The sequence below is a fragment of the Plectropomus leopardus genome, chromosome 4 (genome assembly GCF_026936395.1).
Source record: "Plectropomus leopardus strain MGB_pleo_1.0 chromosome 4, ASM2693639v1, whole genome shotgun sequence".
Classification (NCBI taxonomy): domain Eukaryota; kingdom Metazoa; phylum Chordata; class Actinopteri; order Perciformes; family Serranidae; genus Plectropomus; species Plectropomus leopardus.
In genome coordinates this window covers 20,143,342-20,171,022 of record NC_142179.1, presented here as the reverse complement: position 1 = coordinate 20,171,022, position 27,681 = coordinate 20,143,342, and the positions used below count along the sequence as shown (strand labels likewise).

The 27,681-nt window shown below is 41.7% G+C and overlaps 2 protein-coding genes across 7 annotated transcripts in view; both read left to right on the top strand.

Moving 5' to 3' along the window:
* ap1b1 (adaptor related protein complex 1 subunit beta 1) overlaps window positions 1–2,849 on the top strand; it is a 35,660-nt gene extending 32,811 nt beyond the window's left edge. For all 6 annotated transcript variants that reach the window (XM_088076784.1, XM_088076785.1, XM_088076787.1 and 3 more), the window contains one exon: window positions 1,351–2,849. In XM_088076784.1, coding sequence (XP_087932910.1) covers window positions 1,351–1,425 — 75 coding nt within the window. In that variant the 3' untranslated portion in view covers window positions 1,426–2,849. The remainder of the gene's footprint in view (window positions 1–1,350) is intronic.
* Window positions 2,850–5,873: 3,024 nt separating this feature from the next.
* On the top strand, window positions 5,874–27,627 carry rasl10a (RAS-like, family 10, member A). Its single transcript, XM_088076782.1, has 4 exons — window positions 5,874–6,132; window positions 7,224–8,555; window positions 22,104–22,228; window positions 25,630–27,627. Exons 2-4 carry the CDS (start codon window positions 8,340–8,342, stop codon window positions 25,898–25,900), a joined length of 612 nt encoding a protein of 203 aa, XP_087932908.1. The 5' UTR covers window positions 5,874–6,132; window positions 7,224–8,339; the 3' UTR covers window positions 25,901–27,627.
* Window positions 27,628–27,681: the final 54 nt, after the last annotated feature.

Genomic DNA, 27,681 nt, shown 5'->3' with positions numbered 1-27,681 from the left:
CAAGTTATGAACGGGCACTGCACTAGTTTCTTTACATTTTGTTATATTCCCACAGTATGTCTGATGTAGTGTGGCGACATTTGTTACAGGGTGTGTGTGTGTGTGTGTGTGTGTGTGTGTGTGTGTGTGTGTGTGTGTGTGTGTGTGTGTGTGTGTGTGTGTGTGTGCGTGCGTGCGTGCGTGCGTGCGTGCGTGCGTGTGTGCGTGCGTGCGTGCGTGCGTGCGTGCGTGCGTGCGTGCGTGCGTGCGTGCGTGCGTGCGTGCGTGCGCGTGAGAGAGAAAGCACAGTAACCAGGCTGACAAGTGCTGCACACACAGTAAAGTGCATGCTTTTCCAAAATAGAAATTTTATTATGGGTCCTTGAAAATTCATGGAAAAGTTTTGAAATTTTGACTATGAAAATGTGTGGGAACCCCAAATATGGCTTGTCATTTAAAGTATGAAAATAACTTTTGATATTTGCTGAAACTTACTATATTCTGAGAGAAGTACATGAGACATATAATCTGTGGGGTAAGAAAAACATGTTCCTGTCTTCTTCTTCTTCTTCTTCCAGCCTCTAATGGCATTCACTAGACTCAGACCAGGACATGGACGCAGCAACCAGTCAGAGCTGAGGTGTCTCAAACATAGCTGTCAATGTTGCCAATCACTCAGGGACCTTTGGTCAAACTGTCAAACCAGGCAGCACTGATCAGATATGAATCAAGACTCTGTTACTGTATTTCCTGTTTCTCATCTCAAATGTTTTCAAAACATATTTTAATGACTTTTTCGCTGTAAAATGAGAGAGTCTCTGAACCAGCTGTCATGTTGGAACTGAGGCTGGGCCATCTTTCTCATTTTACAGCTTGATAGTACATTAAAATATGTTTCTGCGAGAAAATGGCAGTGTAACAGAGTCTTGATTCATATTTGATCAGCGCTTCCGAGTTTGACAATTTGACCGCAGTTCACCAGCAGTGATTGACAGGATTGACAGCCTTTTAGAGACTCTTCGGCACCAATTTGGTTGTTTTTCAACAGCCTTGGTAGATTCTTGCAAAGGCGGATGGACAGATCATAGATTATCTGGCTCATGTACTACTGTGTGGATATAGTGGCAGTTTCAGCAAATCTGACAGTTATTTTCATTAGAGTTACCAATCCTAGCTTTAAAACAGCCACTCTGTTTTCAAATGATGATGCAGTACATGGACAGTCTAACAGTCAATAGATTTGCTTCTTATTCGTACCTAGACATGAAGATATGTACCTTGCTGCTGATGGTCACTTGTGAACTGTCTATCCCACCTTGCATTGCAACAGTCCAATCGTATTCAACCCTGCTCGACTCTTATTTCCCTCAGATTTCTCTGAAGTGCAGAGCTCCAGAGGTCTCCCAGTGTGTTTTCCAGAACTACGAGATGGTGCTCAAGAACTGAAAACCACCCTGACATCGACCCGGCCGCCGCCCTCGCAGACTCTTGACACCTCCTCCTGCTCCTCCTCACCTGATCCACGGACCATGTTACAACCTCACGCAGTGCAGGAGTCTCTTCCTGCTGTTTTGGCACTCTGTGTGTCAATGCAGCTGTTAAATTAGGATGCTTAATGATTTCTTTTATGTTTTTCTTTCCTAAGACGGCAGAAAATTCTGGTTCACTGTCTTCGCTAGCCTTATCATCCCTCATCGTCCCCTCTTATGTATGTTTGTTATACACTAGTTTCAGGACATTATCTCCTGATACATTTTCTGAATGAACACTTTCACGTTAACCTGGTCCTCCTCCGCTCAGAGATGACCTGTATTCTTTTGGGGACAGACGGCTGTATTCCCTGACGGTTTTCTCTGCATGAGGCTCTTTAATCATTATCTAGCCCCACTTCTCTGCAAATTGGAGTCTATTTTTAGCGTCTGCAATCAGCAGGTGAATCATCACTGTCTGCATATTTATTTAGGGTACTTTCAATTAAAATACGCAGAAAAAAAGGCTTTAACTCTCCTTGCCCCTGCCCCTGTGTGAGGTGGCTGCCTGGGCCTTAGAAGAGACACATAAGATACTTACAAACTACATCATTGTTGTCTTTGTCATTTTGTAGCGTTTTCTTTAGTGTCTGTGGTTAGCAGAGGGATTGGATCCTCTGCTGGCCCTGGATGTGTGCTGTGTGCATGGAAGCTGTTTGTGTGCATTTCTTTAATTTTTTCCATCAATATCTGGACATTTTATAGACCGGCAGCAGTCATCCACTGCCTGCTCTCATACTTAGTCATTCCATGGTTTGATTTGTGTTCGTAGTCTTGTTAGTGTTCATGTGGCAAACTGGGAGAGAGCCTCAGGTGTTGAGGATTTTGTATTTGCTGCTTCTCCCCGACAGCCTCTCGGGCTTTCTCCGCCACTTTACTCTGTCTGTATCCTCAGCGCAGCCTCTCGAGCACCGTGGCCACCTGAGATGAAGGCTCAGGTGAGATCACTCTAAATGTGTGATGCCATGGTTTGTAACACTTCTGAGTAATCTACATGTAGGTAGCACACTGACTACATCCAGTGTCCCTGTTTCACCTGCAGACTCCAGCAGATTAATTGGATTTTTATTTCCGAGTCATTACACTGAAGCCCTTTTTATCGGCTCTGCAGGATGTATGCACCCACGCTAACACCTTGTACAGATTACAACAGAGGTGGCTGTGTACTCTGAGCGTGCGTCTTCGTGTGTGGTGACGGCTGATTCATATGAAATGCTGTATAAAAAAGAAAAAAAAAAAGGAAAAATCAAATGTTTAATCAGATGTTTTTGATTGACATGATTTTGTTCATTGTGTGTACATCATAAAGAACTATTAAAAACTCTTGGTAAATTCACATAACCAGTCTTTTCTTTAATGAGAGACTAAAATGCATTGCAAGGGCATTTTATGTTTGCGGTGCAGTCTGCCAGTGCCAAAGTCCCAGAGTCACAGGATGCAAAACGTTATCTCGGTTTTATTTGCTTGGTAAAGTCCACATTCCCAAAGTCCCTGGAAGCAGGCGTGCATTGTTTTCACACTCTGTACTTTATAATCATTGATGACCTTTGAGGCGTTCATGTCTCCTCTCATGGGCTGCTCAGCTACCGCTCCTGCGTTACAGACTTGGCAGCCCTCTCAGCTTTGCATACAGAGTCTCGCGGTGTTGTTCAACCTTGAGCCGTGCGTGAAATCTGAGGTTTATCCACAGCACGGTGCGGAGCAGCTCCTCTGAAGCGGTGACAGGGGTTTTAAAGTCTGGGCTGCTCGAGAAAGCTTAACCGGGATTTCCACTGCAAACACGTCTCGTCTTAGATCTCTTCCTCTCTGAATGTTAAAGGTCAGATCTGTCCAGAGATTAACATGTGCTGACCAAAATCTGTGTCAAGAGTCTCTTCTACTGATGAATACTGTATAATGATCGTATGTGATGAATGCACTCCTTTAGGGGGCGCCACTGCACTGGATTGGTATTGCACTGGTAAAGGTTCAGTCCTTATGGGGAATGATAACAGACTGTCAAACTACTAAAGCTTAATACCAAGAGGGCAGCCATTGTACTTTTATTCAGCTATATATACATCTTAATTCCCAACACAAAAGGCCAGTACTGTTTCTTATTTGATCTGAAAGGAATCACGTACATCTCACTTCATGCTTCTATCCCATGTTTGGCTTTTTTTTTTCGTTGTGGTAGTAATATTTTAACATTTAATAAATGATTAATTATTCGTAATGGAAGAAATATTACTCATGTGAATGTAGCAGCACCACAGGGTGAAATTACTCAGTACAAGTCAAAGTCTTGGATACAACATTACTTAAATAGAAGAGAAGAAGAACTTGCAGCATAATGTATGCAAAGTAAGAAAATACTCATTAGACACCAGAACGACTGTTGGTGTTTAACTGGATTAATATTATAATGCATCGCTGTGTGAGCAGCATTTTTTGTTGTAACTGATCAAAATTAAGCAAATTGTGAAAAACTTTTAATACTGTTAGATAATTCAACCTGTAATAATATAAAATGCATCTTATATTGTAAGCTGAGTGTTTTTATAGTTCAAGTCCATCATATGCACGTACAGAGTAAACCTGTAAATTCATGTCATATTTCAACTTGGTACGAAAACATTAAAAAAAATATATAATTTTCATACTTTGTCACATTTCAGATGTCCATGATGTGGCTTTCTACTGCACACAGGTCTACCTGAGACTGATTTTTGTAGATTACTTGGGTTTGGCCTGGTTTTCAAATGAGTCATCTTTTACAAAGGGCTTACGAGTTTAATTAATGGTTCTATTAATAGGTAATGGGTCATTTACTGATGCTTTACAGCCTTTAATAAGAAGACCTTTTGGGCTGCCAGGTTGTGACACATTTCTTTGATTGGTGTTTATGATCCTGCAGCAAGGTACTTGCTTTGTGTTTTAAATAGACATTAAATTCATCAGAGAGAGGAGGGTCCAACAGACAGTTAATAGCTGTGGAGAATCTGGTCCAAAGTCTGTTTACTTACTGACTTAATGCAGTGTAACAAAAAAAAATCTTAATTCATGAATTATCAATATTTGTAACAACATAATTATCGAACAAAACAAAAATAAATTCCAGGTCTGAATAACCCTTAGGTCACAGGGCCAAATATACACTGTGGGCCCCTGTGGCCCCCTTTGGGGGTTAGCCTTGATAGATTAAAGTTGATTAAAGTTCCCGCACAGATTAGGATTTAGTGGTATTTAGTGTGGACTGGTAGCTGAAGAGGTGCTAGTTCTTGGCCAGGTCTCCCGTATAGAGGGACTCGTCATCTAAAAGGTCAGTTGTGTAAAATTTAGGGCGATTTGCTGCCTTCTAGCAGTGAATTGTAAATTGCAACCAGCTAAAACTTCTCCCTGCTAGAATTCCTTTGTTTATCGGGAGCCAAATTATCCACAGAGGTCTCTTCCTCTCCATAAGAAAACAAAGCAGGCGATTATAACAGCTATAATGATACACTTCGGCATGTTGCTGTCAGCGACTAGTCCAGCACATGTTAATGTGAAGTCACCTTTTTTCTACAATAACTTAAGATCCAGATTTTGAGGAGGTTTTCACTGAAAGCTGAATTGGGATTCCTGATACAGTGGCCGAGGCAAAACCGTGAAATCGCAAATGACTGTATCTGGAGCCAGCGTTAGATTTGACCTTTCTGGGCTTCTGTAGAAACATAGCTCTGCAACATGTTCTTTATAAACCAAGGACCCACTCTCTGTCTCGATATCATAGGTGCCAACTAGACAGCTTGTGGTGAAAATTGCTGCTTTGAATCCAAAATAGGGGATTATTGTTATTTGTGTAGGTCTGATGATTGTTTGAAATGGAGGGGAGGGGGGGTGGGGGGGTCTACAAAGACAAAGTCACCATGTGAATGAGGTCAGGCTGCTAAAATAAGCCTACTTCACTACTAAACTGTCATCACTACAGCACATAAACGAATTGACCACATTTCATTTTGCATTGTCTCTGTATATTGAATGGTTCAGTATGAACGCCAATAATTAAACTGCCGTTCTTTGACTGACCCTCGCTGTCCACAATTGCTTGCTCTATCAAGCTTGTGGCTTGGCTCCGTTATTGTCAGTGTTGGCACCGGTTGGGTACCACAGAGAATTTCACACTAATTGCAAAGACAGTCTACAAGTATGTGGATGCACATTGTGGAAGTTCAGTAAAATGGAAATTTATCAAGGAGTGGTGCTTCTAGGTATTCAGATACTTAACTGCAGTAAAAAAAATAGCTACTAATAATGCAGCACTGTAAAAATACTCCACTACAGGTAAAATCCCTGCATTTAAAATCTTTCTCAAGTAAAAATAACTACGAATTTATGTGCAAAATATGTAATGTAAAAGTTGTCATTGTACAGGAGAACATTCCCTGCAGTGTTTTCTTTTCTGTCTGGTGTTTCTGGATGAATATTACTGCTGCATTAATGTATATCTTGCATTTTTCTGCTGTCGTTTCAGGTTGTGCTCATTGTAACTCCCCCTGTTGGGATATAAAGGAGTATGAGAGTTTTAAGCTGGCACAGGTGCCATCCTTGTCACCTTTTCACCCCTGAGGAGTTTGCACCCTGGACATAAACTGCTCATTCTAAGGTAAAGAGAACAAAACTTTTTTTTATTTTGATTATACACTAGAGAAAACATACATTATTTTCCATTTCTGCCAATATATACCCATAAATTGTAACACTGGGCTCTTGCTGTGTATCAGTGTATTTTACACTTTATTGGCATAAATCACATCTGCAATTGAAAAAACTACCAGGAAGTAATCCCCATATACCAGGCTTTCTGCAGATCTTAAAAAAAGCTTTAAACCTTAAAAGCCATTGAATTTATTAATCTAAAAATAAGGCATAAATTGATGTTAAGATGTCTTTAATCAATCTTTTCAAAGTCTAAAATATACAAAGACATGAAAAGCAGATTTTTAGGATCTTTTTTCTTCTGAGGTGGTGTTATAAAATCTCAAATGTTTGGTAAAAACCCTTTTGTAAAATTATTTCCATAATGCCCTTTTGCAGTAGCAAGACCACGCAAAGTTAGTGGAACCAACAGAGCAGAGCGCCCAGTGTCTGTTAGCTAACTGTTGATGTAGCCTGGACAACAGAGGGTAGTACAGATTCAACGAAAATTAGGTATTTAGCCAGAATTTTGTGGTAAAGAAAAAAAAGTAAAGGCAATACATTAAAGGCTTGGCACGATGGAACTGAGGCAGAGTGCAGAACAAAATCAATAACAAAATTGCCAACAAAGGACAGGTATTGACCAATTCTGTTCTCCCCACAAGATAAAAACAAAATAACATTTTATGTTACACTAAATATTTGGGCAAAATTGTCCCAAATCTTAAGTAACTGCTGTTAATGTGTTTTTTTATTTGTTTGTTTTGGGTCTTAAATTTAATTGTGAGTGGCATTTAAAAAGTCTTAAATCTAAGTTAGCTGTAGGAACCCTGACATACTTAATCTGTGGTCTGTTGGACCCCTGAGGCTTGGGGGCCCCTGCAGGCTTCGCCTAGTTGTTATCGCAGCCTTGACAAAAAACCAACCTGGACTCCCACAGGTTGTAAACCCTTCACAAACTGCATCTTATGAGGAAGTACGGCATTAGAAACCCATCGGCCAAGGTTACAAGCTCATCCGCGGTTACTGGTCATAAACTGTGCAATATTTATTCCACAGACTTGTCATCAAGTGGATTTTTGGCCGTGATGTGCTGCTGCCATCCCGCAGTGATTTATGGGACACATCGCCCGTGCCCTGCCCGAGGACCCTCTCCAGTAATAAGTCGTGTCCCTCAGAGATATGATGCTCAGCCTCGCACCTCTCCTTCATGACCCCCAACGCTGAGATGATTTATAGCGCACGGCCGATTCTTCTGCCATTTATTGGCAGCGTATGGGAGCTCAAAGCTTTCACACGCCTTGCGCACGGCATTATCCTATTGGATGAGCGGGGCAGGAGGATATTGCAAGTGATGAGAGAGAGAGAGAGAAAGGAAGAGAGAGAGAGCGAGCGAGAGAGAGAGCAGTCCTCACCAGCTCATGTCTCTCCAACGGCAGACACACACACACAGTGCTCGTTAATAGGCTCCAGATGCCTTTACAGAAGACGCACGTCTCCAGGCTGTGTGGATTGCCTGCTCTCCTCTGAATCACTCAGATGTGAATCTATCTTCGACCGAAAAAAGAAGATTATGGGGTTGTGTACGATTTCCAAACACGTGGGAAGCTTATTTGCTCGGCTGGCGGCTGTGCGCCCGTCCTCTCTGTGATGGAGGAGCGCGGCGGTGGTGCATCGCTGGAAATGAGTGAGAGGTGCAGAGGAGATAATCAATGAAGACACCGAGGGCTTCTGTGCGTTTGGGCAAGGTCAGAGTCTAGCCTGGGTGAGATTATGTCCATGCGAGGACAACAAGGACGGACTTTTACGCTTCCTCTCGGGGGAAGAGGACGCCTGGGGATGTCCCCCGAAGAGTTTCTCTCTCAGATTGCAGAGGAAAAGCCCTCCATCCGCATGATCATGGTTGAGCTTTATTTTCGACAAGCTTCTTTCTTTGCGCCCTCAGCCTGGAGATAAAGTTTCTTCGCTCTGCTCGACAGGGTGGGTGATTTATTCGGTTTAATTGCACCCAGCTGAGGTGATTTAAAGGCTGCTGGTTGACAAAAACAGAGAGGTTGCAGCGGTGTGGGTTGAATTCCACCAGAACAGCGTCAAAAACAAGCAGCTGTGTTTCTGGACGCTCACATCTGTCGCTGTTGTCGTCGCTGTCCATGGTGCTGAACTCGTGCTCCAGGAATGGTGGAGACGCTGAGTATCGCAGTCATCGGTGCTCCCGGAGTGGGGAAAACTTCTATAATCCGCCAGTTCATCTATAACGATTTCTCGGAGGTGTACACGCCAACCAGGACCAGATATGTGTACAGACCCTCCGTCATCCTCAACGGGAACATGTATGAGTTGAAGATTTTGGACGTCCCGCCAATCTCCTCTTTCCCATCCAGCTCCAGCCAGGTATCATGTCTCTGTCTGAGGACTTACAGTGCTGTGCAAAAGCCACCTTAAACTTTGTTATTTTAGCAAGGGTTATAATGATCATACATATTTATTTCAAAATAGCCTCTTCACTAAAATACAACTAGAATATATAGGGAATATATATACAATATTAAAAACGCAAATATTTCAGAATAACTTCAACAGGCTAAGCTGCAAGCATTTATTGTGACCTCGCTTTTCACTGAACATGTCTTGAACTCTCTTGTGCAGACAATATGAGATACTAACAATGCTAAGCTGCTGGTGTGTTTACACCAGGCTGCGTTCAAGATTTGTTCAAAGCTCAGTATTGATTGTTTGAGCTACATTTTGTTATGGTTGTACGATTCCATGTTAGACACTAAATATTGACATCAGTTTTCTGACTTTTTAGGTGTTTTAATGCATCATACATGTTTTCTGTATTCTTTGTATCTTAATAAAGAGGCTAATAAATAAATAAATACATGTATCCTCATTACAACTTTGTTAAAACAACAAATCTATGGTGACCTAAGACTTTTGCACAGTACTGTAGATTCAACTTTATTCACGCCTCGTGTATTACATATCTGCTTTAATATCCCCTCTGCTCGCAGCCAGTGGCATTCCTTAAAGACAAAAACACCAATTTTATTTATTCCTCCATCACTATCAGATGTCCGTATAGTCTACTAGTTGCTATGGAGACCCGGCTGACTTAAAGCCTTGGAGAGCTTCACTTTGACGTTGTAAACTCTCACAACCCCCCTCATGAGGCAGAAATGACAGCTTGCACATTGCTTATTAATCATAGCATGTCTTCACATACATTCAGATAAGCTGATAATGCTGCTGCTGGTTGGGTCGAATCTTGCATGCACAGATAGCAACAGGCTTGTGCTGCAGGCATCGCCACAGCACCTGGTTAAACTCCCAATTTAAAAATAGAACAGATTGCCCTTTTATTCATGGCCACAGGTCAGATGCCACACCTCATTAGTTGGAGATGCATCTGATTGCAGGATCATAGCAGAAATGTGCTGTCGCTCTGCATGCCCTAGGTTTGTAGTCACTTCTAGTCTTCATTGCCAAGGTTTCTCTCAAGCTGTTTTCTCTGGAAGTTTTTTTCTTTAGGGGATTGTAAGAGAGTAATTAAATAAATTTTTATTTATATGGCACCTTCCATTTAATACAGTTGTCACAAACCACAGTTGCAGTTAATATGGATGTTCCAAAATGCTTTACAAAAGGAAAGAATTTAAAAAGAACAATTTTTAAGTACAACAAAAACATAACAGGAAGAAGGATTGCGTCCTCATGGTTGTATGTCCCCACGCACCAGTCAAGTTGCTGTTACAGTTAACATGGATGCTTCATACACATCTTCACAGAAGATCTACGCAATCAGCACAGTTTCAGTTTGAGCACTCAAGATGAGTGTCACTAATTCAGTATCTGACCAAAAGTCTCCCCTTTTGTTCCTGAGTTAAGGTGTTGAATAAGAAAAGTGTTTTTGTAGAACATTATGACGTCAAAGTAAAGTTGACCCGCTGATCACTTAATCATTATATACTCAGACTTTTCTGTGAAATATTGTCATGATCATTGTAAGAGGTCTTGAGTTATGGCCAAAAACATGCTTTGCGAGGTCACAGTGACCTTTGACCTTAAATCACCATATTCTAATCAGTTCATCTTTGACTCAAAGTGGATGTTTTTGCCAAATTTGAAAAAAAAAAAAAGAATTTAAAAATCAAGAGAGAACCGAGAGACATTCTGTAGATGTTGTGTTCACTGGAATGGGATGTACAGACCACCCGAAAACTTAATGCCTCCAGCCATGGCTATTGCCGGTGCCCCTCAAAAACAAACACATGCCTCCATTACCACATTCTTTATGAATCCCTTAAATTCAACAGTGGCTATAAAAGTTTATCATTTTAGAGGAATACTTTCAGCAGCCAAAACCTGTTTCAAAGTACATATGCGTGTGAGTGTTGTTTTAAGACAGACTTGGGGAAGAAAATGATCCTGTCCTTTAAGACAGTGATTCTAAACCTTTCTCCTTATTGTCCGTTATACACTGTGCTATTCTGGGCTGTCCTAGATAAAAGATGACCGATGTGAAAGAAACCTGGTGATATCTTTGGTCGTGGCTCTTAACAGTGGCCCTACGTCACAGTTGTCTCACTACATTGTCACGATCTTGAGCTCCTGTTACAAAACCGGCATGCCAATTTGGCCTCTTTTCCTCAGCCATGACCGTGTCCACATTCTCCTCCTCCTCCTCCTCTTTGGACTTTTTTCGACACCCATTAATGGCACTATAGCGAGGGCTCCATTCATGTTTGTTTACATTCTTGTCTTACCAATACAGTGGCATAGATGGATGACGCACACTGTCGATGTTTTGTTATTGTGTACTGACATTGAGAAATGTACGTCATAGCTTGCAATTCAGTAGGCCTTGTCATCGTACAGTCTGCATGCATTAAACTTGACATCATACCTAAGTTTATTAGATCCATGTTGCACTAAATTTATTGGATTCCTAAAATCGCACATACTGTAGGGAGGCGTAAGAGATGCCTTTTCTGTCACTGAGTAAACTTGCAACCCCTGACTTTTATGGATATTTGACACATATTCAATGCGAAACTATAACAGCACAACATAAAATAATAACTATACAGTTAACACAAAATACTGAGTACTGATACTGGAAGGATGTCCAAAACGAGCAGTTTGGATGAATTTTGAGCAGATTATTTCTTGTGAATATTGCATCAGAGATGAGTTTTCCTGACATTTTTTTGGGAACTTTTTATTCTTTGTCTTAACAATCATAGATACTTAATAGATGTCTTTTTCATGAAGGCCCTGCGACCCTTCGCGGAGCTTTGGTGACCTTAGTGGGGGTCAGGATCCCTAGGTTGGGGACCAGTGCTTTGAGGTCTCTCTGTGGTGATCTCTGGCTCACTTGGTAGATTGTGCGCCTTCATGTAGGCTGAGACCTTTACAGGAGCCCAGGTTCAATTCCAATCCTGTGGCCCTTTGCTGCATGTCATCCTTCTCTGTACTTTCCTGTCTCTCTCCAGCTGATGGAGGCAAAAATACCAAAAAAATCTTTAAGATATGTCTCTCTTTTTCTTTAACAGCCCAAAGAATACAGACAAGTGTGGCCTGGTGTGTGTTTCTGTCCTCTGTCTGTCAAAGCCTCTCTTCACCTGAGGTGTGTGTTTGATTCCTGCCTGCCGCAGCCTCGGTGAAGAGGCTGTGATGCTCTCAAGACAGAAATCTCCAAGGTCGCCACACCTGACTCTACTGCTGCCGCTGCTTCTCTCCCCTCCTGTGTCACACATAGCCCTCCCAAGAACAGCTGTTGTTATCTGTACTGACGAGGTGCTGCTGAGAAAATGAGATCAGGCCAAGGAGAAGAGGCCTATCAAAGTGTTGGTTTGCTGCGCGCTCGGAGAGCATGGCGTTAACGCCGAAAACATCTGACAGGCGGGCTGAGAGGCCAGAGCGATCATCCTGTCAGGCTGCTGCAGAATTACATGTAGTCGTTCTACTAGATTTAACGTTTTGTTAGGGAGTGTTAAAAGGTCTACTGGGTGCTTCAGTGTTTCAAGCCCACAGAGACACTCTTTAAAGACGTTCTGATTGAGTTTCTTCTTTCTTCTGCTAAATGGTGCTTAACCCGCCATTAGGGAACACGTTAGTAGGTGAGCAGGAATAAGACAGGATGAGTCTCATGAGTCGATGTGTGGGAGTGCAAGTCCCTGAAGTTTGAGTCGCGCCACTTTCATCATCCGATATCATGTTGTGTGAACATCTCATGCTCATTTCAGGGTGCAGTGCAGCGAGCAGGCGTCTGTTTGCCTGGCCCTTTTTGGAAGGTACACAGGCAGAGAAAACCATTAGCTGAGTGCTGCCACAACATTTCTATCAGACAGATTTATGGTTAGTCATTTGCTGAGGAACGACCCTGCGAGGCCTGCTGTACTTTTTCCTCCCCGCTCCTGTCATGTCCTGCTTGTTCTGGAGCCTGCTCTCTTGCTTCGACTGGTGGCGTCCTCTATTCACAGTGATGAGACATGGGGGCTTTTTTTGTCTCAACACCCTGCTCTGTATTTACCACGAGGCCAGAGAAACCCGGGTCAGAGGCAGTGGGCAGCACAAAGAAAGCTGATTGAAATTGACTTGCAGTATACAGCAGATTGAATTAAAGCACAGTTCCCTGCTGGGATGCTGTTGGGAATAAAAGACCAACAGAGGAGACAGTAGGAATTCGCTGCAGTCAATTAGAGAGGTTGCACAGAGTTTAATGGACGCTGTCGAAGTAAGGGTTACCAAATGAGGTTTTATAATGTCCTCTGAAATTTGTGATGAATAAGCTGCAGAATGGAGTGAGTCAGTACGCCTCCATGCTTATGCAGCGTGGCAATTTCTCATCAGTTCAGATTATATTTGAAAAAAGAGCAGCGATGTTCTGGCAGGCTACTTGTGACCCCATTTTAACCACGTACTGTAGACAGCCATTTTTATCCTTTCTGGAGACAGGCAAGATTTCTATTATTTCACTGTGATGCTGTAATGATTTGTTTGCTTTGCGGTGTGGCTGTCTGTTGCTGATAGCATTGCGTTTAGAGAGCATCTGTCACAGTGTGTCAATAAGATGCGATGACAGATGGATTTAAGCCTGACAGTGGATTCAGCAATGATTTTTCTTGTTCTCCTTTTTCTTTTTTCCTCGCCATAATGTATCTCCATGACTTCCTCCCACACAGAATGCTCCCTCTCCCTCTCCTGCTCTTTCTGGACATTTTCTCTCAGTTATCTCTGTTGATACTGTGACAACAAGGTGGAGATTATTGCTTTTAACGTCACACATGAGTAATTTTTACTCTCACACATGTGGTAGAAATATGAAGCGTGCAGCTGTGAAGCCTGTGTGAGGTGTGCAAACCATTTAGGCGTATGTGTGTCAAAGCTCTGTCTCACACAAGCTGAGAGTTTTGGTGGTCTTTTAATATTAAACCAAATGGAGTTTAGACGACTTAATGTGAGTAAAACAAATAATTCAGTGTTCTTAAAATAGAAACAGCTAAATCAGTTTTAAAATATTTACAGCTCAGTCAACAGCATCAAGTATGATTAAAGGAATAATTCAACATTTTAGGAAGGAGCTTAGTTGCCTTGTTACAGGGAATTGAAAGGTACTGCATGGACATCTGTATAAAAATAATGGATGTAACCACCATGACATCACCCATTTGGTCTTAAGTTTGGCATTTCGGCTGTCGCCGTCTCGGATTTTTGGAGGCACAAGTGACCATAATTGGATGTGCACTGTGGAGGAGCGAGGGGTAGATCTGACTGAGAGCCTAAGATCACTATCAGCAGACAGCCTGTCACTCAAATTATGCCTAACTTTTTTTAATCAAATTTTAATCAGACAAATTATATAAAAATTCAGCCCCTGTAGTTGTCATTAATGCTAACCTTAGCCACAGAGACCAAAAGTGTGTTTTGTACCAGGCTGTAGCATGTTTATTTCCGCTGTAAAGTTAGGCATTTTAACATGATAGTGTTCATTAGATGTAGTTTTTAACACTTTTTTAACCCTTAAAAAAGTTACACTGCTCCAAGAAATAGTCCTGCACACAACACTAAACCAGAAACAGTTTTTTTTTGTTTTTGGTATGGTTCAAACAAATGAGACACAACATGTAAATTAGCTGTAGAGGTGCTGGTAGGCTGAGGTTTTACCTTCAGACGGTACAAGAATTGTTGATTTCAGTCTTTATGCTAAGCCAAGGTAACCGCTTGCTGTCTGGACTGTAACTTTACAAATATGAAAGTGGTGTCAGTCTTCTCATTAAACTATCAGCTGGTGGATAATTAAGCCTATTTTTGCAAAAATGTCAAAATATTCCTTTAAAGCTGTCTTAACTTGTGTAAAATGCATGTTAGCTTTGGTTTTAAAGGGACAGTTCACCTCTTACCCGTAATGCTATTTATCAATCTAGATTGTTTTGGTGTGAGTTGCAAAGTGTTGGAAATATCGGCTGTAGAGATGTTTTGTTTTTCGCCATGGATTATTTTGAGAGACCGCGTTATGATTTCTGGAAAGAGACATTGCTTGTTTGTGTGTTTATTTGTTTGTTTTTTGGTGCTTTTAGCACCACAAACCAAGTGCTGTCTATTTCAATTATATTGGAGAGAAGGCGGACTTCTCTACAGCAGATATCTGCAACACTCTGTGACTCACACCAAAACAACAACAACATCCAGACCGATAAATAGCACTAGAGGTAAGAGTGAAAAAATGTATTTTTGATTGTGGGGTAAACTGTCCTTTTAAATTAACAATTTATGGCTGTCTTTCCAAAGATCAGCTGTATTTGATTGCTTTAATCAGCAGCATTTTTTTTTATTTTTTCTGTGCAGGAAATCAGCAACAGCCCACCCTCTGCATATCATTTCAGACAAAGTGCATTAATCAAAGAACAATAAAACCTACAGGTTTTAATGGTGGCTCAGCATAGGTCACCTGTGAGTAATTGGAGTTTCATGCCCAGGGGATGTAATAAATTTTAATTGCAAATCTGCCAGGGTGGCCTCTGTGTGACATATCTCTAAATGCTCAGCACCCTTCCCCCAACAGGTCACGCTGGCCTTTCTCCTGAGCTTTAGTATTGATCCATCACAACCACTCATTACCATTAAGATGCCTCCCTTAATATCAGGAGACACGGCAGCTTTGTCATAGCCTTCTAAAAACTGACCATGGCCTGTGGTTGTCAGGGAAACATGTTCTGTTTGGCTCTTGAGGAGCGAATGATGAGATGCTCTTTTTGTGCGACGCGTTGAGGAGACCGACTGGAGGATAGAGACAGTGGCACCACACTTCACATTCACGCTCCCACAAGCACACTCTCACATCCTGCATGCACACACAAAATAAACATGCCCACACATGCATTTTAAATTCATTTCACTTCAGTTTATCAGCTGCGTTTTCTCCTCTGGGTTGTCTTTCTAGCTCTTAATTTCTTTATTTTGCCTCTTGTTTGGGTTTGGAAAATTAGTGTTGCTGTATTGAGCCCCTCCTCCACATTTAAAAACAGGACTTGGATGGCAAAGAGATATGAGAGAACACAAGCTGCTATTTTTAGCCTCTCAGGGATGTGAGGCTGCAACTGAAGCCACTGCGTGCATGTCACGTCGTCAATTGCCTCAATTATCAGAAAAGGGCGAGCTGTGATGATATGCTTTGTTATGACTTGTTTTTTTGGCAAAAATAGGTGAATATTTTCTTAGGTGCTTGATGTGACTTTAAATTGTATTGGACACTCTATCAAAGAAGCAACGACGGAAATTACGGTAGAAATCATACCTTCTGTGAAATGTCTTCCCCTCGTTCTGACAAGTGATTCAACCTGGAAGGAGACAGAGAAAATAATCACATTCATTCCAGTTTTCACAACACAGTGCCCTCCTTACTTCCTCTGCCTTCTCTTTCACTTTTGATGGCAGGGATCTTAGTGCCACATGTTTGTCTCCACGCCTGGTGATCGGCCTCATTATCTGCTCGCTGATGTGTGAGGCTGTTTCTTCCTCACACTCACCTCACAAACGCTCTCATCCAAACTGAATGAAGGCAAATTATTCCTCACTGACACAGATGTGTTCTTGTTATCATCATTAGAAGTAATGCTGATCATTGCGTGTTCCCTCAGCCTCCCCTATCACAAATTATCAGTTTATCTTATTTGTGCTGACTGCCTGTACAGTATGGTGATTTAAAAAGGCATATTTCCTCCAATCTTGAGTGATGTAATTACATTCCTGGCATTCTTATTTCAAGTTGTGCAAGATGTTATAGGAGCTGGAAAGAAATAACATAAACACCACATGGAAAATCACTTCCATCCACTTCCAACAGCGCTACAAACAAGGTTCATATTAGCCTGTTGCTAATTAGAAGCATCAAAATTAAAAAAGGTCTGATAATCAGCACTTTGATACCTCGGTTTTCAAAGCAACGCGATACAACATAGAGAACTCCAAAGAGGACAAATCAGCTGTGCCGAGGCGCAGGTGCATCAGTCAAAAAACACAAAGCTAAATTATCTGCTATGTCAAACAGGTCAGCTTTGAAAATCACGACAGCATATTGAAAAAAACTGCCTCAGCAGTGGTAACATATGGGATTATATCTGTGTCTAAATTCTAAGTGTGTGATGGAAAGATATTTCGACATGTGCAGAGTAATGATTAAATCTTTTTCAAAAAGAGATGTACCCAAGACTCTGAATTCAGACACAAATACACAACTGTTTTTTATTCCCAGGTCATCGAATGTAGATGTTTATTCACGCCCCTCGGCGTGCGATGGCGACATTATGGGCCACCCCATAGTGTATCTATGTGATGCACAGCTGAAACACATTGTATGAAATGGTCATTTTTTTGAAACAGTTGTGGTTAAGTTTAGACAATGTAATTACCTGGTTTGATTTAGAAAAAAAAGATCATTTTTTGTCCTAATTAAGAATGTTAGTTGAGTAAAGTAATTTGATGTCAGTACGTCACTTGAGTAATGACTGTACAGGAATTGAGAAACATTTCAGAAAAACAACACTGGATAAAAGTTGAGTTTGGTTTTACCAATCCACCTCCCCTACTGCCCTACACTGACTTCTTCATGCCTTATACTGTGTCAGTTGCTCTTAGCCTCAAGTAGGTCTGTTGTCACAAACTGATTTTTCGTTGGAGTTAGTTGAAAGCCCGGAGCATCTCATAAAGATGTCAAAGGCTGCCTTTGGCATTGATACAGCGAATCTCACTCCAAGGGGTGTTGACAATCGTTAGTTCATGCCCTGGGAATCAGAAGGGCCTCAAATACAATGACATAGTCACAAGGTTAAACAAATCTACTTAACAAATGCTGGAAATCAAACTACTAAATAACATTTTGGAAATGTGCTCATTTATTTGCTTGCCAAGAATTAGATAAATGACTTGCTGGAGTTTCCTCTGGTTGCTTGGAAACTTTGCAATGATGACTATTACCTGCACTTGGCAAAAAAATTCACCTGACCATGACAGAGTCAGGCTAGCTGTTTCCCCCTGCTTCCAGACTTTATGCTAAGCCAAGCTATCTTGCTCATGGCTCCAGCTACATCTTGCATGCATTAAACATAGATAATGTTTAATTTAATGAGCTCCAGAGATGCTGTGAGGCAGACTTTGTTACCTGGGGAGAGAGACAGGAAAGCTGCTGCCCTGTTTCCCCCAGGAACACAACTCAGCTTTGTAGCCAATTTTTCCCAGTGGCCACTTGCAGTGAAATCCCCTGCCGCCCAAATAGCATTTTCCCCGTGGACCACCATTATGAAAGAGCAACACATTCTCATCCAAACTTGTCACATGTTGCTGCCTTATCAGTGGACTTCTGCATCAGCTTATTACAATTTAGATATCCTTCTGTGTCTGCTGTTTACGCTCTGGGATGCCGCTGCTGTGATGTCAGCAAATGCACGTAGTTATGTTAGCAGCACATGGTAACCAATGCTGGACAGTCAACATGCTGGCAGAGATGGTTAGGATTAGGGGAAATAGGCATATGGTAAGGTGGAGATAAAAAACATCACATTTAGATAGGAAGCAAACACCGCACTAAAAGGTTGTTGTTTGTGAGAATCATCCACCACCCCAGCCACCCTATAGGCGCCCTTGGGCTCCCTATATTAAGACATTACCAACAGCAATTCAACCTGTCGCCATCTTGCCTGATTTGTGCACTTGTGACAGGTTTCATCAGGGCACGTTCTCAAGTGACGCTCTCCAGCCACCCGCTGGGGTTTAATAACAATGCAAGCGGTTCTGTCTGGCTGCGTTCTCACCTGATGCCATCCAGCAGTGTTTCATGTACATGTGAACGGTGCAGTTTTCTTGACATTTTTGCTGCTTTTTGATCATTTTCTCACATTCTCTCTCTCTCTCTCTTTTTGCATTGGCAAATTTTCAGAAATTTGCGGGGCATTTCTTACCAAGTTGCTCATTGCCTTTTTCCAATGTTTTTGAAAGAAATAAAACCAATTTTATTAGGTTTTTAAAAGATTTCAAAAGCTTATGAAAGACATCTGAACACAGCACAAGAAAACTGATGTCGATCCAGGTTTCAAAGGGCTTAATTCCTCTGTAATAAAGTATTGAAATGATGACATTATTATGTTAAACTTCTAACAAACACAGTCTGACTGTGCCTTGCACACAATGTAGCTAATAGTATTCACTGTTTACCTGCTACATTAGATTGAATAGTACTGAATTGTACTGCAAAAACCGTTGCCTCCAGTCTCAGAGTCTCCTGACCCTTCATTAGCAGTGTGCGTGCACACCAGAGGTTATGTTGACACCTTGTCTGCTCATCCCTTGATCCGCTGCTTCTTTCTTCATCTTCTCGACATTTTCTCAGGGCTGCGTTTGTTTTCTCATTCCCTCAGCAGATCTTTTCTTCCCACCCCCTGAAGTTCCTCTATTTGCCTCCCCCTCTTTTATCAGATCAAATGCTTATATATTCATTGCATGCTGTTAGAGGCGGTGAGGGTGGTGGTGGTGGGATGGTGAGAGCTCTGGGAGACACAGCATGAATAGAAGAATGGGTCACTGTGTTTCTATTGAAGCAACTGTTCCCCAGTAAGGTGCAAATGTGCCCACTTGTGCCATGTGCTTTAATTACAGTTTGAGCCTCATTACCATCAAACAAGTGTTGCTGCATGTGCACGGCATCACACAGCTCAGAACAAGCAGCAATGACCGCTAAACACCAGCATGAGTTCCTTTTCCTCCTCCTGGTGATGGAGGGCTCCGTAACAATATGTCTCATTAGCTAGATCGTCATTGTCCTTGAACATGCAGTGCTTATTGCCGGACGGTCACCATGTTTTATGACTTTGTTCTTGGCTGTGGGACCTCCAGAGCTCCACGACTTCATTGACACTGCACTTTTTCACCGAGGCTACGCAGCAGGCACTATGACTTTTAGCCAAAGTGCTCAAGAATAATTACAGAGCACATGCCACACACTGTTCAGTTAGCTGCTCTCTGTTATGGCATTCTATAAGTCAGTCCATTATAAGCTGGTGGAACTATAAGGCTGTCATTAGGCACAGTGGGGCTTCGAGCTAAATGGAAATGCCAGCATGTTAACATGCTCACCTTGACTTTATCATTGTGTAAAAGACACTTAAGTAAATGTGATTTAACAAGTAATATTTTCAATTTTCACTATCTTCCTTTAGCATGTTGTCATGCTAACACTTGCTAATTAGCACTAAATCAGAAACACGCAGCAGGGACCCCCACTGCGAATACCGTATAAATGGAGTTGCATATTATATTAGGCCTGTACAATAATGTGGCGAGTGGCCTAAAGTGCCATGTATAAACCAACACATTCTCATCCCAACTCTTCACATATTGCTGCTTTGTCAGTGGGCTTCCGCATCTACATATTACCTGTTAGGTATCCTTCTGTGTCTACTATTTATGATACTGCTACCATGAAGTCAACAAATGCACATGGTGGGATAATCCTGCATGTCCTTTTTTTCAAGCAACAACAGCACATGGCAACCCACACCAAAATGCACATGCTGGCACAGATGGTTAGGATTAGGGAAAGGAGGCACATGTAGAAAAAACATCACAGTCTGTTTGTAGGACTCATTCATTTCCCACCCCACCTGCCCTCACGCTCCTTATATTGTGACATTACCGGCAGTCTTTCAACCTGACAGCGTATCATGTGGATGCACCACGTTCTCAAGTGACGCTGCCCGTGCACATATCAGACAGATGTAGTAGGTGCTGTCCGTCTGTCTGGCAGCGTATAATAATACTGCAACCAGTTCTATCCAGCTGTGAGCTATCGACCTATCATCGATGTTCTGTACTGTCAATTATTCTTTTTTTTTCATGAATAAGGAAATTTATCTTTACTAATGATACATTGAACTCATATTAATGTGTAATTTCAGACAAAAAATTCAGACAATGATTTGGTGGCCCCTCTGCAGTAACTCTGAGGATCCCCAAAGGGAAGTGAACCCCCTGTATAAGACCCATATGTTACACAAAAAGTCACCTGATATCAGACAGTGCTCCCTCCACTATTCCTGTTAAGCTGGGTAGGTTGTTTTTCACTGTTATAATCATTTAGCGTATGTTTACATTCATTAGCAAAGTCAGCTAGTTACCTAACATTTGCTCACAAACCCTACACTTTTCAGGGTTTGATATTGGTTTTGGAATTGGAAAGAAACGTTTATCTCCTCACAGATTCTCTGGGTAATTAACATGTGTCCCTTGCAAAATGTTTAGCTCGATGTCCACAAAATGTAAGACTGAAAATGACGGAAATCTGAGACTCTTGCATGAGAGTCTATGGAGCACAGCTGTAGTTGTCAGACCCTTGTTGGAGCTGGCTAATGCTGCGCTATGATTGGCCAGTCTGTGCTGAGGGGTGGGACTTAACGCAGGGTCAGATGTCAACTTCTTAGACTTCTTTTCAATCTTAACTCTTACAATGCATCCACTCTGATTTCCGTGGGGGAAATTTGATTTTCCCTAACCAGTTGCTGGAGACCTTGCCTGGTATCAGACAAAATTGTCAACTCGTTACACAGTCAACTTGAACTCAGTGGAGTGGTCAGATTCAAAGGTCTAGTCCCAGGCAAAACAAAAAGTACAGCTTGGGTTGAAGTATCCATGTTTCCAAGTGGTGTTCTATTTTTACCGTTGTTGCAAAAATACCTGGATTGCTGTTTGTTTTCCTTAGAGCCAAAGCACTACAAATAATGCAGGACACAGCATTTTGTTTTTTGCAGTTATTTCCGTCATTCCACCACATGCAATTTTCACTGCTGGTGACAGTAACCGCAAAGAAGTTAATTGCTACTGTTTGTTAACTGGGGATAGCTACCAACAGCTACGGAGGAAAATAAAAGCACTGTCCCTCTAGTTCTGGTTGCGCAATGGGTTTTTTTGGGGGTTTTTTGTGATCAAATTTTTATTAATGTATTAACCAAAAACGAAGTGGAAGGAAACATTATATTAGCCAAAAAGCATATAACAGTGGCGAGGAATCAACAAGGGACATTTTGAAGTAGAATTTGCTCCCTCCCTTCCACCTGCAATGGGACTGGAGACATGGCATGTTCCAGTTATTATGGAAATCTATCCAATACTTGTCAAGACATGTCACCCTGAATCACAAATATCAATCTAATGGGCACTGGAGGAAAAGCCAGGGGATCATATATGTCTGTAGAATTCCTCCTCTGGCTACCATGGATATCTGTGCCAAATATTGAGCAGTCCATGTAATAGTTATTGAGTGTAAGTGGACCAACTTGCTTACAGCATGGCTAAAAATTCTCTAGGTAATGCTCTTTATCTGTTACATTGTACATTTATTTGTGTATCTATTTGTTCATTTATTTTTTTCTCTCTGTGTCTGTCCTGTAGGAGTGGCTGGATTTGCGCTGCCGAGGTGTCCGCAATGCCAACGCCTACATCCTGGTGTACGACATCTGCTGCGTGGAGAGCTTTGAATACGTCAAGATGATCAGACAGCAGATCGTGGAGCACAGGTGAGGTCAACCACACGCTCGCTCTCAGCTGGCCAGACTGTTACTGAGCATCAACAACAGACTGATATACAGCTTGTTAGCCCTCGCTGGGGATTTCTAATGACATCACCTAGTCATCCATCTGGAGACAGCATGCAATTTCACAGCCCTGCCACAAAGCTGTACAATTACACGTTTGTGACAAGGTGACAGTGATAGATCGTCTGCTTGTGGTGATATCTTTTTAATTCTGCACACCCCTCCATGGATCATGACAGTTTGGTAATGACATTTGATTCTGGCATTGCTGCATGAGAGCCACAGTGATATAAAGATTATTTTTTAAGGATATTTTTTGGTTTTATTGGTCAGAGCAGCAAAAAGAGGAAACTTGAAAACCAGTGGGAGATACATTAAAGGTCTCCTGGCTGGCTTTGAACTAATACAAGAGCCAGAAAGGAAACCAACACTAGTGAGGGGAAAAAAAGACCAATGAAAAGGCATCACTTGGTCTGTCATCATTGCTGTTGGCATACCTGCATATATTTACATATTGAAAGAGTATAGTGAGTGGCCTCATTTGTGCATCTATGTTGTACATGACCAAACTGCAACTGCACAGATCATCCCTATCTTCCTGCAGCTGCAAATGTGTTGCCATGAATGTTTATGGCCCATGACAGAAAACCATTATCACCAGCAGCTGGGGAAGAATGGGTGAATGGAAATCAGAAGAAATGTGTAATCATAGGACAGACCTCTGAGGCCAGGCTGCAGAAGCAAAGAAAAGAGGGGAGAAGGAACAGAAACAAACTGAAATTATGAATAATGGAGGCTGTTACAGCGTAAGGGGGCTGTACTGTAGATGTTACCTGTAAAAAATGTGCTTGTTTTACTTGAAAATATATTCTTAAAATACTCTGCAAAGCTCTGCTGACAAAAGAAGTTCAAAATCAGAATAAAGTTGTTTTTCCACTGAAACCTATACCTTCTGCTCAGTGAACACTATGACAGTGTTGGGTCTATCGCTCCTGCAGTTTCCCTCAAATTTCACACACAGATGCACAAACACACACACACACACACACACACACACACACACACACACACACACACACACACACACACACACACACACACTCCTACAGTACATCCCATTCTGCTAAAATACTCAAGCTGGAGCAGATATGCGAGGAGATATTTTTAAGACTGTTACGTGAGCACAACCTGTGAAAAGGAGAAAAGTGAGATGATTACTGCAATGTTTATTTTTTTTAACCCTTCATCTTTTTGGACTTCGCTTCAGGAGCTTGAAAACTGTACTGTACTGTCTTTTCTCTCTGTCGAGCGATCTGCCCATCTGTGGAGGCAGACGTGCAAATATGCATAAGCATGCAAGCCTTGTCAGAAGATGAGGCGCAATGTAACAAAAAGAAACTTTTATTCGGTATAAGAGGAAGCGATACATTGCTGAGCAGCTTTAACAATTTATACCTCAGCTGGCATTGAGCTAAGTGAGTCGGCAGATGTCTCACACATGTCGATGCTCCTTCAGGTGTCATAATGTTCCTGATTTAATATTCAGCTTGAGCTATTATCATTTTTTAAAAAAAAAGAATCTCAGAAAACAATAATAAAAGTTCCCCTGACTTTGGCACCCACCCAAACAGAAAGCCTTCGAAGTAAAAAATTAATCTCATTGTAAGAAATCCGATTTACATAATGAGCCTTCTTTCCTTCATGGTATTTGCTCTACAATCTAATCCAGGATTCCCTCCAGCAACTTTTTTTTTATTGAAAACGCCTTAAACATCTTCTTTTTAAAGGAGCAGTGTATAGGATTTAGTGGCATATAGTGGTGAAGGTAGCAGATTGCAGCCAACTTCTCCCATGAACCGTGAACTCCTGGTTAGGATTCATTCAGTTTTCATTCTTTTTACCAGAAGCTAAATTATCTGCAGAGGTCTCTTCCTCTTCAAAACAAATGTATGTGATTTAAACCAGTAAAAACATTTATTAAAGAGTGTCACATTAAACAATTGGTGTTCTTCTGACATTGTTTGGCTTGTCATGGATGGGCTGATAACTACAGTGGCTTAGCAAAAATGCAAATGGCCCTATCCAGAGCCAGTGTTTGGTTTGTTCGATCTGTAGAAACAGGTCAGACTCCACAGATGAATATCTGCACCCTTTGTAGATAAAAAGGGCTCATTCTAAGGTTTGATGCTGGCACATCAAAATTATGTCAGAGAGACAGTGGACATTTATATCGGACAGATGTTGAACTTAGGGATGCACGATAATATTGGCACATCATCAGTATCGGTAGATATTGGCTTCTGCTGATATGACAGATTTTTATTGACAAAGTGAACATGTACAAAACATCAACCTTAAGTTGAAGTGTTTCTCTTTTTTTGCACAATAAATGAATATTATCTATATTGAAAAGCATTGAATTTCAAGTCTCTATCTGCTGGTGGGCCATCATGATAAGAGTATGCATAATATGATGTTAATTCCACAACAGATGAGACTTAATGATCGCCAAAATTAGGTGGGGATATTGAGTTGTTATATATTGGCAAAAAATCCAACATTGTGCATCCCTAGTTAAACCTTAGTTGGAATAAAAATTGGGTAGACTATATTTTAAATCTCTAATGATGATATAATATCACGTTGTGTGGATATTAATATTCTGACATTTTGCAGATGATGGGTTTTGTTCTCCTTGCCTTACAACTAAATTTTACGTCAAGGTGGCGCTGGCATGTGACGTTTGGAAGATGTTGTATTTTTTTTTACTTAACAACACAACCAAAAACCAAAAATATCTAGATTTCATCTGCTGTCAGCATTCTACATCAAATTGATGTTTGCAATAGATGTTGTCCTGGCATTAAATTTGGGCCAGCCTCCATCACAACCTAAATTTGAAGTCAAAAGACGTTGAAGGCCAGCTCGGATTATATTCTATCTCTGACAATATATCTCTAAATCCTACACACTGGACCTTTAAGAAGAGCGTCAAATTGGATTTCCAAACCACCACCAATCAGGTGTCACTGGATATGGTTGGACGTGGGGATGTCCTCTTAGATGTTGTTGTTTTTTATTAACACTGTGGGACTGAGCATACAAGTCTCAAGTCACTAATTTATTCCTACCTCTGGCTTGCCATACATTTTCACACTTCATAATGCTGTAAACCAGTTGCTGCAGAGTGCGGTGGGAGGCCCCTTGAGCCTGTGAGCTCTAATCCTCCAGTCCACCCCCGCACACCTCAGAAGGAAGGGAAAAACTGCACACAGACATCTTGCACACGCCCAGCCAACCACTGTGACCAACACCAAAATGATAACTGTGCATTTTTGAAATGAACCTTTTTTTTCTCTCCCACCTCTTACATGCTCCTGCAGGGAAGGCAGCAGCAGTGAGGTGCCAATCCTGGTGGTGGGCAACAAGAGAGATCTGCAGCGGCAACGCTTTATGCCTCGCAGGGCGGTATCAGTCCTGGTGAAGAAGACCTGGAAGTGCGGTTACGTGGAGTGTTCTGCCAAGTTTAACTGGCACGTAGTCCTGCTCTTCAAAGAGCTGCTGGGCATCGCCGTGGCACGGGGCATGCGCCAGAACCACACATCCATCCGTCTCCAGGGGGCGCTACAGAGGAATCGCTGTGCCATCATGTGACCCAGAGAGCTCCCTCCACCCCTCTCACCTCAGGAGTGGAGCGGCAGTGGAGAAAAAAGGACTTTTTATCTAAATGGCTGGAAAAATACCCTGTGGCCTCCTGCTTTACTGAGCTGATTTTTCATAATGAGGTTTATTAGACTCTTGCGCTGTAAAAGACACTCAAATTTCAAACATGGTCATCCAACCACTTCCTTGTCAGATTCTGCCAAAAGTGTAAATGCAAGGAAGGAGGTAGTAGAAGAGAAAGCAAGCGAAAACCAATAGCATAGTACAGTTATTTTTTTCTCACATGAACTAGACAGTTACTCATTTGAGGCTGTGCTTCCCAAGATTACCCAGCAGCAGGTCTTATTGAGGGTTGTCTCGTGGCTGTAGCTGGGCCTGACAGGATGGAAGCTGTGTTGGTGAGACTCAAAACGGAGAGGCAGCAATATCATCGAGTCTTCCTTTTGAATTTGTCATATTAAGTATGTTCAACAGCTCATATCTGACTCATATGGATTTGTTTGAGGCTTGATAGTCAAAAAGACAGAGCAAAAAATAGCTATTAGGAGGAATATCTTGAAATGTATATGATACGATGGTGTTTAATTTTCTGAGAAGTAGCTTGCATTTTTTTCTTCCCCTGTCCCCTTTTCAAACTTTGCCTACAGTGAAAGCTGTTTGTTCAGACGAAGGGGGTTTTAAGGTTGTCTTGCAGCAAAAAATGCTGCAGTCGCTATCATGATGTACTGTGGGGCTTTAATCTGCTCCCTCCCCTCACTCAGTGTCTGTTTCTGATGAATACATTAAATCCAGGGAACTGGGGGCCTGCAGGAGGCTGCAGAGCCTGAAACGAGAACCTGTACATGCAATGTGGACGTGTAGATGTATGTGTGTGTGTGTGTGTGTGTGTGTGTGTGTGAGAGAGAGAGAGAGAGAATGTGGGGGGGTTGGGGGCGCAGAGGGAGGCTAGTTTGATAGCTGACATTCAGGCAAGCAGAGGACAGACACGGCAAGATAAGAGCAGATGTAGAAGCTTTGGATTAGGGAGCAATAAAATCTCACAGGGACGTTGTGACAGACTCTATGTACCACAATATTATATAAAAAATGCCTCACTTATAGTAAACGTAATCCACTTGCGCTCAGATATCTTGCAGAAATAAGGAAGCTTAATGACTTCCAAAAACAAAACACCCCATGAGTGCACCACAGACACACAGGGATCCTTAATAAAGCTTTCATATCGGTATTTGAATAGTATCTAATTGGTAATGTCGTGAGATTAACAGTTGCTTTTTCATTTGATTAGGCCTAGTTAGGTAGTTTGTGACTACGGCTGCACTGGGAGTAAGCAGACCTGTTGTATATAGGAGTGATTCATAGAGTAATTGACTTGCATGCTTTTGTTGGTAGAGCCAACGGGTCAGGGTTTAATTGCACTGATGTGAAAATTTGATATCGTGTTTAATTTTTGTAATACCTGGTTTTCTGACACTGTAATGAGCAGCTGAGTGGAGTGAATGTGGTTGTTTTTCACTGGCATGATGAGAGCACAAGCTCATGATTCTCTCCACGATGTAGTGTTGAACCCTCAAATCAGGGCAGATGGCTGTGTTAGGTTTCTTTTCCTAGTTAAAAAAAAAGAAATATGTAGCAGCAACTGTGTGTAGCATGAGTTCTCATCAGTTTGTCTGTGTGTGCGTTTCCAAATAAAAAGGGCTACAGTTTTTTATCAGAAACGTTACTTGTATTTATTTTTACTGTGTTAGTACTGTGAGTATTTTTTTTCTTTT

Coding starts and splice junctions, on each gene's coding strand:
- rasl10a (XM_088076782.1), top strand. CDS start 8,340: ATGGTGGAGACGCTGAGTATCGCAGTCATCGGTGCTCCCGGAGTGGGG. Junction 8,556..22,103: donor TCCCATCCAGCTCCAGCCAG/GTATCATGTCTC, acceptor TCTGTCCTGTAG/GAGTGGCTGGATTTGCGCTG. Junction 22,229..25,629: donor CAGCAGATCGTGGAGCACAG/GTGAGGTCAACC, acceptor ATGCTCCTGCAG/GGAAGGCAGCAGCAGTGAGG.